The 15810-nt window shown below is 36.6% G+C and overlaps 1 protein-coding gene across 2 annotated transcripts in view; it reads right to left on the bottom strand.

Annotated features, from left to right (window-relative positions):
• SMG1 (SMG1 nonsense mediated mRNA decay associated PI3K related kinase) overlaps positions 1-15810 on the bottom strand; it is a 117850-nt gene that overhangs the window by 33154 nt on the left and 68886 nt on the right. For both annotated transcript variants that reach the window (XM_084642090.1, XM_084642089.1), the window contains exons 24-35: positions 11905-12050; positions 10975-11176; positions 7564-7673; positions 7022-7169; positions 6370-6529; positions 5784-5904; positions 3500-3748; positions 2773-3057; positions 1895-2039; positions 1467-1602; positions 865-1095; positions 569-746 (exon numbers count right to left, since the gene is read on the bottom strand). In XM_084642090.1, coding sequence (XP_084498216.1) covers positions 569-746; positions 865-1095; positions 1467-1602; positions 1895-2039; positions 2773-3057; positions 3500-3748; positions 5784-5904; positions 6370-6529; positions 7022-7169; positions 7564-7673; positions 10975-11176; positions 11905-12050 — 2111 coding nt within the window. The remainder of the gene's footprint in view (positions 1-568; positions 747-864; positions 1096-1466; positions 1603-1894; positions 2040-2772; positions 3058-3499; positions 3749-5783; positions 5905-6369; positions 6530-7021; positions 7170-7563; positions 7674-10974; positions 11177-11904; positions 12051-15810) is intronic.

Here is a 15810-nt window from a genome sequence, read left to right as displayed (position 1 = left end):
AAGGTGCCACAAGTACTCCTTTTCTTTTTGCGGATACAGACTAACATGGCTGCTACTCTGAAACCTGTCATTTCCACTCAGCATCACTTTTTTATAGTCAGGTCACTGCATCTTGCTGACTAATTCTAGCACTTGAGAGAAGTGGTAGGAATTCACCCATTCCTGGAAGGGCTGCCACTGTCCAGCAGTTACCACTGTAATTCAGGAATATATGGTCCATTCCTCTGGCCCACCTGGGAAGGGGTCATTCACTTCCTACAAGAAACTTAAAATAGTCTTTCAAATTTGAATACAGGTTAGTCTTTGCAAAAGTCTTAGGGAATACCAAAGTCTTTTTAAAAAATAAGTTTTGTTAGATGAAGAGTACACAATAATCTGCCTATTAGTGGGAGACAAACTATTGTGTATACATTTTTTTTTTTTTTTTTTTTAAATAAACTTAGGGTTTACAACGGTTGAAAGAGAAAGGTTTGCAAAGGCAAGTTTGATAAGAAGTTTTCTGTTTATTTATATTTAGCAAAAAAGTCTGTCAAAATTCAATTTAATAATTCAGCTAAAACCACCTTACCTCTCCATGGAGCAGTAGGGGTTGTTTCTAGTCCCTGCTCTAGATATTGTCGAAGTTCTCCAGCATGTTTCACAAGTAATCTCAACAATCTCAAGGTTGCCATCACAATAACATCATCAGTGCTTTGTTCAGAAGTGTTTCTTAAAAGTAGTCTGGGGTCATCTTCATCAAGAGGAACCTACATATTATAGAAAGTAGCAGCACTCTTAACTGACCATACTGTTTTGTCATGGGTCTTGAGCTTTAAAAATGTTTAAGAACTAGCTTTCATCACCACAACAGACTGTAATGCATACCTGACCAGCATTTAGTTTAAGGAAGGTAAAATATGCACTGCAGGACAGTTTATAGAGACTGAAGATTCTGTCTACTACTTTTCTCCACACTTTGATTAACCCCTCTGTTGCATTTTCATCAAGATCTGAAAGCCAGGGGCAACTACTCAGCAACTGACGCCATATAACATCCACCATATCATCTTCTTCATTGTCTTCATTTTCTGTGATCTGTAGGGTCATATCTTCATCCTAAACTCAGATTATGCAAGAATATTAAGAGGAAAGAATGAGATAATTGGTTTGAACAAGACCACAAAACTTTTCCACAATGTATATTAATTGCTAATCCCGGGAAGGGTAGCCAGGAATTTGAAATGTGTACACACACAGTTCTTTCAGTTGCTTCATTCCAGAGCAGATATAATGCCATACATGTATAATCACTAACATAGCTTATTTCTTGGGAATTTCTGCATTTTTTGTGCAGTATGCCATTTTGGGAGAAGTTTGATTTAAGACATTATATAAATATTGTAGTCCACTACACAATCAGGGAGGAAAGCTAAAGTGGCACACTGAATGAATTGGAACATTTTTCAAGAATGCAAGTTTCCACTTACCTGAATTCCAGCTGGACGACATACTGCCTGTCCAAGAATGCCATAGATTTTCTCTCGGTCTTCCTCTGCAATGTTGTCAGGAAGCAAGCTTTGAACCTCAGATTTCTCTTTTGGCAGAAGACGGACACCTCCCTGACTGTAACATTTAATAAGTCATCAAACCCAAAACCACAATTAATGTAAATATTTACAGAGCTACTTACCTTCATAATACTGTATATTTAAGGCTTCGTCTTAGGGTGAAATTCACCCCTATTCGGAGGGCCAGCAATCAAAACAGAACACAAGTGGCACATCCATCTTGTTTTGGCTCTCTGAACCGCACAGGGGTGAATTACACTTATTGAGAGCTAACATATACTCAGCAAATGTGAAATTAAGATTTTTTATGTATTTATTTTTTTAAAAAACAAGAATAATAGATTTACCTGGCATTATCAACTACCTTCCTGCCCCATCTGTAAGCCCAACTAGCCAGTGCTGCCCATGACTTGGCTACTTCAGGTGCCTGTACTGAAGACAGGTGATACAGGTGCCCCAAAATGAAGTCAGGTTCTCCAACGCCAATATTTACTGTGGTGGTGGAAATAGAGCAACAGAGGTTACACACAAAAATAACACATCTGATTCACATTTATGAGAATCCTGATCTCCAAAATACCAGAATACTGTGCTTCAGAGACTGAGACTTCAATATATCACTTTAAAGAGAGTAGAGATATAGGAAAGGTAAAGAGAAAAGAATATAGATACAAGTCAGGTAGAGAGCATGTGCTGAACAGAGGCCTAAATTAGATAGGATGTCCAGATTCAAACGAGGAAAAATTTAATCGTGACACTTGGAGAAGTCTCCTAAGAAACAACCAAATTTACTAACTGAAACACACATCACAATTGTAAGAGCAATAAAAGTGTTTAGAAAAAAGATCAGTTACCCTGTGAGGAAAAAAATTTTATAGTTGTTTATTAAAGGTATTTAAATATAGATCTTTTATATTTACAGTCTGCTTGCTAGATCTTAAGTGAGAGTTTATTATGATTTTGTAATAAAAGCATAGTGTTGCCCTTAAGAGAATTCATTCCAAGCTCCTGTATTTCCCATTAGTATTTAAATTCTACAAAACCCCAAAATCTGAATTTTATATAAAATATTAACCTAAGTCTGAAAATCTTTTTTTTAAAATAGCAAAGCAGTTGTACCACATTAAACTTTACCAGCACAGCTGGCTCTGCCCCTTATTGGAACCATCACATCTGAGTAACCATATAGCCTGGCAAAGCAAAAACTAGAAGGAGGAACTTCTACCTGTAGATTCACTTTCAATTCTAGGATATTCCTCTTCTATTGTATTAACAGCTGGCAGGTCAATCAAAGTATATACGTTTTTAGACAACGTAGAAAGGCCAGTGAGATTCTGTTGCTGTCGTGCTCTGTATACTTGCTTCAGTTGACCTGAAATCTCTTTCCATTCAGCCTGAATCCATTTAGCCAGTGTAAGAATAGACTTAGCTACTGCATATTCGGCTTTGGCAGATTTGCAGAAAGATATGGCACAAGAACTTAGCATTTCCATAGCGTGTGTTGACTGACCTGCATATCAAGACACACAGTACATTTTTATTAGAGATGTTAGTTTTATTCAAAGCACTTCCCTGTAATCTCAAAATTCCGCAAATTTCAGATGCAGCTTTAACAAATCATGAACAGAAATGAGAGACTGCCTTTTTCTATCTGCTGATGTTACTGGGGTATTATAAGAGTCTATACTACAGGGCCAAATATTTGTAAGAGTTAAACTTATAATACAGAAACAATTCTATACTTTCAGCAATTTGTAAGAAAGGGAGTTTCTCTTCCTTCAAATCTAAACAACTAAAGAGAAAAGCCATTTTAAAATACTCAAACTGAGACATTAGTTATTGGGTTGAAAGCAATTTCTAGGTTTACTGTACCATTATGATTTCTTGGAAAAAACAACCTGGCAAGAAGTACGATAAGACATAGTATCTATGTGAGATTATCAAACACTAACCAGCTGTGTATAGCAATTTTGTTTTCTCAATATCAAGTTCAGGACTCCATTTTTCATCTATTTGACCTGGTGCTGACAATTTTTTGAAGTGCTGAACTAAATCTTGAGCAGTAGTGGTTTTTCCCAGCTGAACTTCACTGCATTGAGCAAGCAATCGTGTGGCTAGGGCCACATTCCCCCGTTTTCTAGCAAATTTTGCTGCCGTTAGACCCAGTTCCATTAGATGACTTCTAACAGAGACAGTTTGTTCTGAAAAAGAAAGCAAATTTTTGTTGACAAAACTTTGTTTTAAAGCAATAATTGCATTTGGAACACAAGTAGATGATTGCCTCACCATGCCAGCCGTATACAGAATGCAATTATCAACAGAGGAAAAAACTATACCCACTCTTGGTCTTTTCTTAGTCCATATAAATTCTAACATTCTCTGTATGCCTGCCAGAGAATTATCTGGAATGATTAGAGAGAGAGTTTGAAACAAGAAGGATATCCTGGGCAACAATATTAATTTTGATCGTGGCTATTCTTACCAACCAAGTAATTGCATACTTCCCTCCAGCACCCCAAGTCTTTTTTCATCTGCTGAAATAGTAGTTTGAAAAATTAAATCATTTAACTCTTGGCTGTTTTGAGATTTTAATTCCCCAGTATCTTACAGAATTTGTTGCCTATGTGCACCCAAATGTCTTCTGGAGGGATAACTTCTCAAAGTCTGGTAAATTTACAGCTAGTATTACAGATCTATAATTACACATAGAAACAGTATAATTTATTTCAAGCCTCATGTTTTCCTGACATCATGCATTTCTTTAGATACTAATTTTAAGGAAATGTTCAGGTTAGATACTATTACATCACTAGCATATAAAGCTATTTTCTGAGGTGTTGTCATGCTTACAGTGATAAATTCATTATTCTTTATCCTCTGTATAAAGGCCATGGAAATGCAAAAAGTAAAGGAAACAATGGATATCCTTGCCTAGCTCCCCTGTGTAATTCAAACAGGGAAGCTTTAAGTCCAAAAGGCACAGCTGCTTTTGGGCCAGTATAAAGAGCAGTTATCCATTTAAGGAATTGGGGGTCAAGGTCAATATGATAGCACTACATAGACAAAGTTCCACTCTATTCTGTCAAAAGCTTTCTCTGTATCAAATTCTAACAAAAGACATGGACCTCTTTTGGATTTGGCACTATGTAGACCTGTGAAAACTTGATAAATAAGTATTTTAAAAAACTGGTATGCTGGCTTAAGTCTATGTATACTACTGCTTTCTCTTCAAAGAAATGAGCGCTGCTCAAATATTTCTAATTGGTTTGTACTGAGTTTCAGATCATGCTTAGCCTTCATTATTCTCCCAGGCACTTTTTTTTTTTTTTTTTTAAAAAGGACCATTAAGTGGGAGTTTTCTTTTCTGAAGAGAGAAGAATGACCTAACCGTTTTTAGATTCTTGACAATGGTCCAAATTAATTATTGTGCAATTTTACTGATACTTTTTTTTTTTTTTTAAACAGAAGACAGATAAAATCCAGAGTATTAGATGGGTGATTCACAGCAAAAAAAAAATATCACTGACAACTAATGAGTCTGTTAGGTCAAGTGATATATGAGATGGCATTGAAGCAGAAGATTGTGGGCGCTCTCCCCCCAATATGCATGCGATTTAACAGATGGCTGATGTCAGAGGCCACAAAACTAGTTACATAAGAAAAGCAATATTTTTGCAATTTGTTTACTTTTTTCCATTTTAAGATTCTATTAGACAATATAAAAGTAAAAAACCTGTTTGGAGCCAGTATTAAAAACATTAATCACTCTTCCACAGTATGCTCTCGTCTCATGTAGCTAGTTTTAATTCCAGTTTGACATTTAAAATTTGAGACTCATGGATTACCAAAAGAAGAAAAAAACCGGGGCGGAGATTTTACCTGTACCCTGCTTCTTTGCATACCAGAAGCATACTGCATACTTGAATTACTGTAAAGGAGCTTGTTTTTGAAAACACACTAATGACAGCACAAGGTATGTCTAAGAACACAATGGAAGTGTTTAAAAACTTGAGAATGAGTGAATTACATTATAGCATTGTTTCCTAAATATTTTATAACATACATAAGCATTTGCTAAATAAAACAATTTTATTTAGCATATTTTGCATATTTCTAAGCAAATTATTTGAACCATGAAAATGCAAGTGCTTCTACCAAAACAAAAGTCTAAGTCACTAATTGTGTATAATGAGGAGTCCTTGTGGCACCTTAGAAACCAACATAAAATTTAGATACCTTTAATTTTTTCCAGCAATTGATTCTGGTACACAGTATATCTTAGGGCATGCATCCATGGTCTTACATCATGCTGTTTGCACGACCGTAAAGCATCACTAAAAAGAGGGATAAGACAGTCCTGTGGAAGGCATAAAAAAATTTCATGTTTGTCATGGAATAATGTAGAACTTGTAATTTTCAATACCTACAGAATATTTTAGAGTGGAGTAAGCTGTAGTTTACTAATTTAAGTTTATATAGCAAAGCGTAACACCAAAAATATTTGCTTAGTTGGACTGTTTGAGCAGGGATGTTACTGCATGAGAGAGGTGTCTAAAGTGAGGTCTGAAGAGTCCTGCAATGAAGCCCTTTTTACTGTGGGATTACAATGATGCAGGTAGAATTGGTGTTAAATGGTCAGAAATTTTACTAACAGATTAAAAAAAAATATTTTCAGGTGCAAATATGTTAGGAAATTCAATGTGTTCTCAACTTAGTTTGAATAAGAATGAGCCCATCTCTGCAGAAAGATGTTACCTGATGCATGTATTAACACATGACCTTACTAATATTATTTTAAGAATTTATACACAAAAAAACATACCTCTGATGAAAGCCTGCTTGATACTGTGTTTTCCAAAGCAGATGAACAATATAACTGCAGGGTGCTCAACACTGGCAATGACTGAGACACAGTCAATGTGGAAAGTCTTAAAGGTCCAATGGCGATTCGTGACGTCTGCTTCAGATATTTTACTATATTTCTGAAATAAAGATTTAGAGTTAGAAACTAGAACAGTCCATTCTGTTAGCTACTAATTATCCTTGTCTTTTTAATTAACAGATATTGTTATTTATTAACATAAAAAAAAAACTATGAATGTGCAACAGGCAGCAAAATTCAGCCTCTTCAGATGGAAGAAAAGATCAGGTCTTGCATAACCTATCATTTATCATGCACAATAAGTTCCCACAGATTGTCTGTTTCAAAGAATTGTTTACTGTCAACTGGCCAGGTGAACAAAGCATTAGATCTCTAAAATTAAAATCCCTCCTTATTCTTTCTCCTAGTGGTTTATACTCCTAATACATGAAACACAACTTCATGTACTCTCAGAAATGCAGCCAAACAAAAGCTTCATACTTAAATACAACAAAGACTACAGTTACTACAAAGTGTTTTTTAATGGATTACAACTTCTCTCACACAAGTTATACAAGGTCACTGTATTCACTCAAAGGTTCTTTAAACTTACTCAGTTATCAATTGCCACTTTTGTTCTTGTTCTGTGTGGTTAATAGCTGTTGCCAGACATACTGAACTTCTCAACAACTGTACTTCAATTGCTTTCTGAAATTCTCTTGGATCAGGACTTAGCATGTTAGGAAGCAGCTTCTTCATGTCTACAAAGATTATACATACATACATTCCACAAATGATTAAAAAGTACCAACCTTTACCATAATTCTTGCAATAAAAGTTTTGAAAGGAAGAAAGTTCGCGATAAGAACTGCAGAACAAATATTGATAATTAATGAGAAAATTACATTTCTAAGTCCAAGTTCTTTTCTCAAAAAACACATATATATCCAAAAAAAAGATACAACAGCATTTAGGATTATGATTGCCAATTATTTCTCAACTCGGTAAATAAAGTTACAGTAGTTCTGCTGAACTCTGGAATCCTTATCCAGAAAGTCTCCAAGTATAATTTCTATATTGATATGGTACTGTATTTTAAGCTTAAAATAAGTGTTTAGGAATTACTTTTATTATGAATTTTGATTTTATTTGTACCTATTTTTTCTTTGGATCCTCCAGTAAGTAGGTTGATGTTTTCTCCAGGTAGCAGTTCTAGCTGTTCTGTACAGTCAATAAGTTCTCCACATTCAAAGCTGCTTAAAGATCTGCAATTCAATTTTTATAGTTTTATTTCCATACTCCTACTTCACCCTAGTTGGTGAAGATCCTACAACTTAACAGCAATGAAAAGCCAGAAGGAGCACTACTAATAAAACAATTGTCTTTTAACATGTTTCTTCCATGTAGCCTTACGATATGTACACTTCGAGCAGGGGGTGTGATTCCCAGCTTGAACAGATATTCATGCTAGCTCTGAGTGAGCTAGCGTGTTAACAACAGAATATAGCCACAGCAGCACAAGCATCACGAAGGGCTAGCCACGCAGAACGTGTGTCAGAAACAGACAGGCAATCAGGGCAGCTAGCCCACTTGCGCTGCTGCATCTACATTCCATTTTTAGCATGCTTGCTCAGTCAGAGCTATTGTATGTCTCCTCCAGCTGTGAATTATGCCACCAGCTTCAAGTGTAGACATACCTTTATTCAAAGCCCTGAGGTTCTCACACAGCACTTTTAGAAGGTGGAAGTCAGAGCACATTCACATAACTTGAAAACAAAGATTTCCATCTTAATATAAAATCATAATCTGTAAAATGAAGGTAACATAGCAGAAAACACTTAATTCAATTTTTGCCATTCATGAAAATTTAGAAGCTATCAGACTATCAAAATTAAAGAACAAACATTTCAAAGTTTCATATTTATAGAAAATCATCAATTAGTCCACACACTTACTGCTCTTCCACTAGGTGTAGGGATAAAGGAAGGAAAATAATAAGTACTTGAAAATTAAAGTAAGATCCTTTCAGGGGAGCAATCTTAAAAAGAGTTTTCCTTTATGTTTAAGGGGGGGAATCCTCGTTCCATCCAAGTCAATTAGAGTTTTACCATTGACTTATACAGGGCTAATAAAGAGGCCCCAAAAATTTTTTTGGCCAGTAATTGAACTGCTTGGTGCACATGACAACAAGAGACACAGGGTTTGTTTACACAGGGACACTCAGAAAAATTAATCCAAACTAAATTTTAAAGGGGATTAGTTAAACTCCATTAAACCCCTATGAGAACCTTCTTCAGAATTAAAGTGAATTAAGGCCACTTTAATTCAAAATAGTAGCATTCACAAAGGGGTTTAAACTTGATTTAACTAATCCACTTTAAATTTACACCTTCAGTTAATTTTCCTGAGTGTCCTTCCATAGACAAGCTCCTAGAGCAGTGGCTCTCAACCTATTTACCATTATGGGCCACAATGTGTTATGTGGGCCACATCCAATACTATCTGTAGGGCCCTGAGGATGTCACATGGATTGCAGCTGTGTGCTGATTGGGCTGCAAGCGGCCCACGAGCCACAGGTTGTGACCTAGAGTCTTGTGTAGGGCATAGTTTACACAGGAGTACGCTGACAGCCTGCAACAGCCAAAATCTAACTTCCTCACCCAACCCTTCTACCCTGTTGACAGCATATCAGTTGAGCAGTTCAGGAGACTTGATACAGTATCAGTCAGCCAACTGAGATCAGACACTGAAGATTGAGCCAACAAGACCCTTAACACAGAATGTCATGATATAAATGTTTAAAGTGTTCTGTTACCATCTGCTGGCAGAAAGGAAATATGAAGTGTCTGGACTGACAAAGAAGAAAAAACCCACAATCACTATGAAAACGTTTATATTTCCATTACTACTGCATATTTATTTGATTAAAAACTTCTCTCTTTAACTACAGAGTTTCTCCCTTTTGCTTGATTCTGCAGTGAAGTCATAATCTTAAATGGGTATAGAGCACCCTAAAAAGCTTTTTAGAGGGTGTACAAATTTGGTGCCTAATAACCAGGAAAATATGTAGATTAGACAGACGACCTGGATAAAACTACACCTGCCCCACACAACTCAGAATGATCAAATCTCTGCACCTGCAAACAAACTATTTGTGGATGCCTATCACTGAAAAATCTCTGCCAGCACAGACAAATGTATCTAAAAAGAATGAGGATATGAAGTATTCATAACTATTTCTAAACAAAATATTTTCAGACACATCGTAAAGACTTGCCTACATTGTGGATTAACTACATGGCAACTTTTAAAAAACAAACTTTTTGAGTTATGTTTATATGAGGAAGTCCACCAGTTTTACTAACAGAAAAAAAGAAACACTCTATCCTTAGAAACTCAAACTTCTTGACAGACTATATTTAAACTTTTCCCCAAGAATTTACTTTTAGGCCAAGTCTGCATGTGAAAAACTTCAGACAAAAGATTTTTTATGAAGTTTATTGGAGAAGTACTGGCTTGAAAAGAATAGATCTTCAAATGGAATGGCTACAGAAGTCTTATCTATTGCAATTCCAACTTTATATTAACTAGAGCAGTGGTTTTGGACCTGTGGTCCACAGACCCCTTAGGGATCCGCAGACTACGTTTAAGTTGTTCGCAAACGACTGTCATTACCCTAGAACAGTGGTTTTCAACCTGTGGTCCCTGGTGGTCCACAAACTATGTGTAAGATTTCTAAAGGGGTCTGCACGTCCACTGGAAATTTTTAGGGGTTCACAAATGAAGAAAGGCTGAAACCCACTTGAGTAACAAAACAAATGTCTGCTAGAATCATAGGTGCGCTTTTTTTATATTTACTTAAAAAAACCTAAAAAGACTATCATGATTCATTAGATATATGCAGGGTTGTTGTAGCTGTGTCGGCCCTAGGACATTCGAGAGACAAGGTGGTGAGGTAATATATTTTATTGGGTGAGACAGACAAGCTTCCAAGCTTACACAGAGATCCAGAAGAACACCACGTAAGCTTGAAAATTTCTCTTGTCAACAGATAGTGATTCAATAAAATATTACCTCATCCACCTTGCATCTCTAATGAATCATTAGCTATCAACCAACATAATCATCTTTAATTTCTGAAGAAAGCTTTAGAGTCAAAATATTTTAATTCAGAAATCTAAAGAATAAAAAGATACAAGTGAAAGATAAGGTATTTTAAAAAAATTATTCTAGTTGTGAGAATGGATGAATCCCCTTACAATAAAAAATAACTAAAACAAATCCATTATCTTCTGCCTCCAAATAAACACTTTAAGAGGCCTTTCCTAATCTTAAGAATCATGAAAGCCCCAATGATTTACTTAGGATGGTGTCAATTCACTAATTATTTGTTATAGCTACTATACGTCAAGGAAGTTTTCCTACTAAATCATTATTCATTTTGCATCACAAAAGATAAAGATCTTGGAAACCACATGGCACTGATATGATGAGACTAAGAGAAGCTTTCATGTAACAGTTTACTGCTTTCAGAGATATTATTGAATAAATTAATGAGAACCTTACTTTATGTAGTTAAAGTCTGCTTTTAAATTGACTGAGGTATTACTTGTGCTTTTTTTCAAATCATGGACAGCATTCTGCCATTCTTGTACAGCAGACCAATCAGCAATTGCAATGTAACATTCACATGCTTTGTTACCCAAGTAATTTATAACTTCAGGTGAAGAATCACTTGGTTTAGTCAGAACAGTTTTTCTAGCTTCACCTGTGAAATTAAGAAAATCAATATTTAAGAAAAATAAGCCTTATTACTTGACAAAGCATTTGGAAATTATGTTTTAAGGCAAAAAGTTTCATCTGTTTTAGATAAGATTAGTTATACAATATTTACAGCACCTAACTTCTCATCTGTAGCATATTTTATCACCTGTAAAACTGAAATACTTACACAAGAAAATGTAGTTAATATTTATAAAGAAACTGGAAGATAGAAAATGATCTGATCAATATAGAAGAACTAAACTAATATGTGCACCTGATAATACACACAAAAGTGTACAAAATACCCCTTCCCACTTCTCAAGATTTTAATAGAGTGCTGTGCCAAGGTCTCATTTTAAGGCTTCTTTTTATACTATAGTACATTCATGATGTATACAAATAACTGGAAGTAATGACGTATTAAAGTCTAAATAATTAGAACTAAACTGCTTAAAATACAATGTGTTATCCTTGCTTTTATCCAACTCTTCACTAGGCCCCAAACCTGCAAACATCTATGCATGTGCTTATCTTTACATATGTGAGTAGCCCCAATATCTTCAACTGGATTATTCAGTTAAACTTGTACGTAAGTGTTTACAATGTAAATTACTAAGGCAATATAGCAAGGCTTTATTGTTGACTATATTACCTGTAAACCATAACAATGTTATGCACATATTCAGTACATGGAGTTTGTGACCATTTTAAAAAGTAATTAATAATACTTACCATTGAAAGAATGCTTTGGGCTGGCATTATTGCCACTATTTGAATTGGCCAACTTCAGGACAGATTTATCAAAACCAGCTATGGAGCAATCCACTCCTGTCATGGAACTCAAGTGCTCCTGGTATTCAACAGTTGCTTTTTCAAACCTTAAACATTTAAGATTTAATGTTTAGTCAACATTTTACAGCAATGATTTTCTACTTTTTGTATATGGAGTTTGTATTAAACTTTCCTATAAAAGGACAGAATGAATGATCCCTGCAATGCCACAAGAATAAAACTAAGGAAGACCACAGAGGATTTCTCCCTATGGTAAAACTTGGAAAACAGAAGTGGTGGGGGGAGGAAGCTACTGAAGGTGGGTGATCTAGTTACTGATCTTTTTTATTCCTGGAATTGTCTTTATCCTTCAACCCAAAACATCAAACTGGGATCTTTAAAAAATAAGGTTGAAGAAGATGGAAAACAATTAAGGTGGTCAGTTGATAGTTTCATATATGTGAAATTATGCCTATGTATCAGCTTTTCATACCAACTTCAAATTACTATGAACTGAAGCAAAATTTACTTGCTGGCACTGTTCTAGATGGAGTAGCTATAATATGATTTTTCACATGAGACGTCTGCCAGAAACTCCCCCTCCCTCACAGGAGACAGAAGCAACAACACAGCAGGGTGAGGACGAGCAGAGCTCCCCCAGCTATGTTGATCTGGGGAGACAGAATGGAAACCGTGGTTAGTGGAACGAGCTTCACAGCCTCTAGGCCCAAAAGATGTCAGCAGCTGGCATTTTACAATTTGAATTCTAGATTTGTTTTTTTGCTGACTGTTTGCTCCTCCTAATCTCATTCTCACACCTCAACACAGTCCCTCCATTGCCAGTGTCACTCTTCCCACACTCCTGCCTCTCAATGACCTTCCCCCAAACCTTGTTCCTAGTATCTCCCTTGCTCCCCTGCCACTGTCCCCATAACAAAACTTTTTTTAAAAGAAAAAAACGAAAGCCATCGAACGAAAACCATGGAACAAACAGGACACACGTTAACTGCCATGGCCTCTTTGCTCATATGTGTACCTCTCTCCCAGCCTAATATGTTCTCTCCTTTTTTGACTCTGAAGCCCTTGCAACAAGGCTCACTCTCGCTCTCTCTCGCCTGTTTGGAAAGCACTTAGCATACTGTGAGTACTGTACCTCCGCAGATGAAAGATGACTAGACTAACAGCTTTGTTATATTCACAAACGTTTGCTACTCATGACTTTAACTGAGAGAAGCAAATATTGGATTCTTTCTTTCTCTGCTTACAGGAACCACAAGTGGGAGACAGAGGTGTAATCTGGCAAGGTTACCTAACTGAGGCTGGTATAATAGGAGTGCTTATCAGACACTGCTGGTCTTATGGAGGGAGCTGAAGTTGTTTGAAGGAGAAGAGCCATGAAGTTCCCACTTCTCTCACTCAACAGAGCAGGAGAAGAGAAGATCACTGGTGTGATCTGCAGGCCCGATTTGCATCCACTCTGCCACTAACTCCTCATGCCTCTGACCAGATCCTATTTAAGGTATGTTGACACTTAAGGCAGCATGTCTATGGGCCCTGACTGGTGGCAGAGGAAGGAAGTGGTAAAATGTTGGAGGGTGAGAGACATCAAAGCTAGTCCTGCAGGAAGATGCTTCCACACAGGCCAAACCAAGCAGTTAAGAAGGCAGGGGGAAGGAAGCACCTGTAACAGAGACAGAGGTGGGAAGAGAGATTAAGAGCGTTGTTTCTTTCAGTATGCCAGCAGGACAAAAGGTATACACGGACACAGAATGTGTTTGCATGTTTTTCCCACAGGTGAATTTTAGTCTAATATGTAAAACACAAGTACTTTGGTATGGGTGGAAAGGGTGTTTTTCCCTACGTGTTCAAAACTCCGAAGACTGCCCACATTAAAACTATACAACATAATATCGATTTTCAATAAATTATTAGCTCTGTGGGTTGGCAGTAGTGCTAAGTATATAACCCATGAGGACCTTTAAAAAAACAAAAAACAATATTTTATTTTAGTTTACTGTATATACTTAACAGCACAAATCCCAAATTTAGATGTCTTTGCCCTAAATTAAAACACAAACAAACAAAACTAGTCACTTTTCCACACCCCAAAGAGCATATAATGATGGATAGTTTAAGCAGCAGTTGGGAATAATTCTCTTTCTTTATAACAAAAAATGTAAAGGTGTATATATATTTATAATAATTGTATCTGACTTTTTCCTTCTACCCTCTAGTCTCTGTATATTGCATATTTTCTTGGACTGTAAGAAGGGGCAGGGACTGTCATCCTATGCCTTTGTGCAGCACTTAACAGAATGAGATCCCCATCATCATGATAAAGAGGCTCCGAGTAGTACTGCAAAACAAATGTTAAACCAAACATAAACCAACATTTCCCTTTTCACTGCTAACCTTCCTTTCAGAAATGTCCCATTAATTTCCTTTTTCACTGTGGCCTGTTGTACTAGTCATATCCCAACATCTCATTAATCTGAAAGGATGTTGCATAACAGAGTTGCAAGCTTTGACTATTCAAATAGTTGAATAATAGATCAAACATTATTTTGCTTATTCAGTCACACATGTAATAACTGTCTTGACACAGTGAAGCTGAATGTCCGTTAGCTAAATAACGTTTAGTACTGTAGATTTTAGGACTGAAGATTTTCTCTAAGTCTTGGTACAGCAAGAGTTCACATTACTAACAGAAAGTATTTCTGAACACCACACTTTGTATCTTACAAAGTTATGCATTATTTGAAGGACCTAACAAAAGAAAACAGACATCAATAATCCTTATAAAAATTCTATAGATTTTTGCCTGCCTAGGTTTTGTTTGTCTGCACATGTACCTAAGAATTAACAGGGGTCTCCTTTTTCCTTTCTGGGATTCAGTAACTACCTTCCACAGTGAAAAGGTGAGTTGCTTCCCCATAAGTGGATGAAAATTTCAAGTATGTTTCCATGTATTTTGATTCACTTTTTAAAATCTACCACACTGCTCTACGGATTCTTAGCATAGGTCTAAACTATAAACAAGTCGACCTATGTTAGGTTGACTTACAGCCACTGCAGTGGCTGTAAATCATAAGGTGCTTTATGTGTTAAGGAAAAGTTAGCACATGTGACTCCATTTTGGTTTGGGGCCCACCATTGTCTAAAAGCAAGCACATCATGCATCAGGAGGAGTGTTCCTTAGATACTGCATTCCTGTGAAAATCCTCCTCCTCGTCTCCAGCCTGCCTTGATTCCTGGTATCTGTTCTTTGTCTGTCTCTAACTCCTTATCTCCTGGCCTTTGATGTGAGGCCTCCCATCCTGATAATAAAAGTTACTGATGCATCGCTTTAGGACCATGCTGTGTAATTAACATACTAGTTTAGCATATGAAGAATGCACCAAGCAGGGATAGGTGGTAGATTAAAAAAAGGGTTTGTTTATTGGTTAAGGTTTCCGATGCGCGAGGGCAACATGCTTTGCTAAGAGGTATATAACCTTTGTATAATCTGTATTCGGGGTCCCCTCCTGGCTAGCAGGGGGGCACCACACTCAAGCGTAATAAACTTGGTGTTTTTTGGGAACTTTGCAGTTGTGGACTTTGTTTATGTGCCTCAGCCTAGATTCGAACTGTGCGTGACCTACCAGGTGTAATTCGTAGCATTTGTGTGCGTGTCCTATCAGGTATAATTCATAACATGTCAACCTAACACTGTAGTGTAGACTAGGGTGGAGCTGTAATTTAAGACACTACCTCAGCGTGATCAACACTCATAACACAAAAAAGGGTTCAGAGCCAGGTATGAAAATTACATCTGGATATCCTTAAAGAACCTCAGATTACTACCTCTGGCCAGGAAACCGGGTAAAA

Source organism: Lepidochelys olivacea (genome assembly GCF_965140295.1).
Source record: "Lepidochelys olivacea isolate rLepOli2 genome assembly, chromosome: 10".
Lineage (NCBI taxonomy): Eukaryota > Metazoa > Chordata > Testudines > Cheloniidae > Lepidochelys > Lepidochelys olivacea.
Note: the sequence above shows the minus strand (reverse complement) of the source record. Positions and strands in the feature narration are given on the sequence as shown.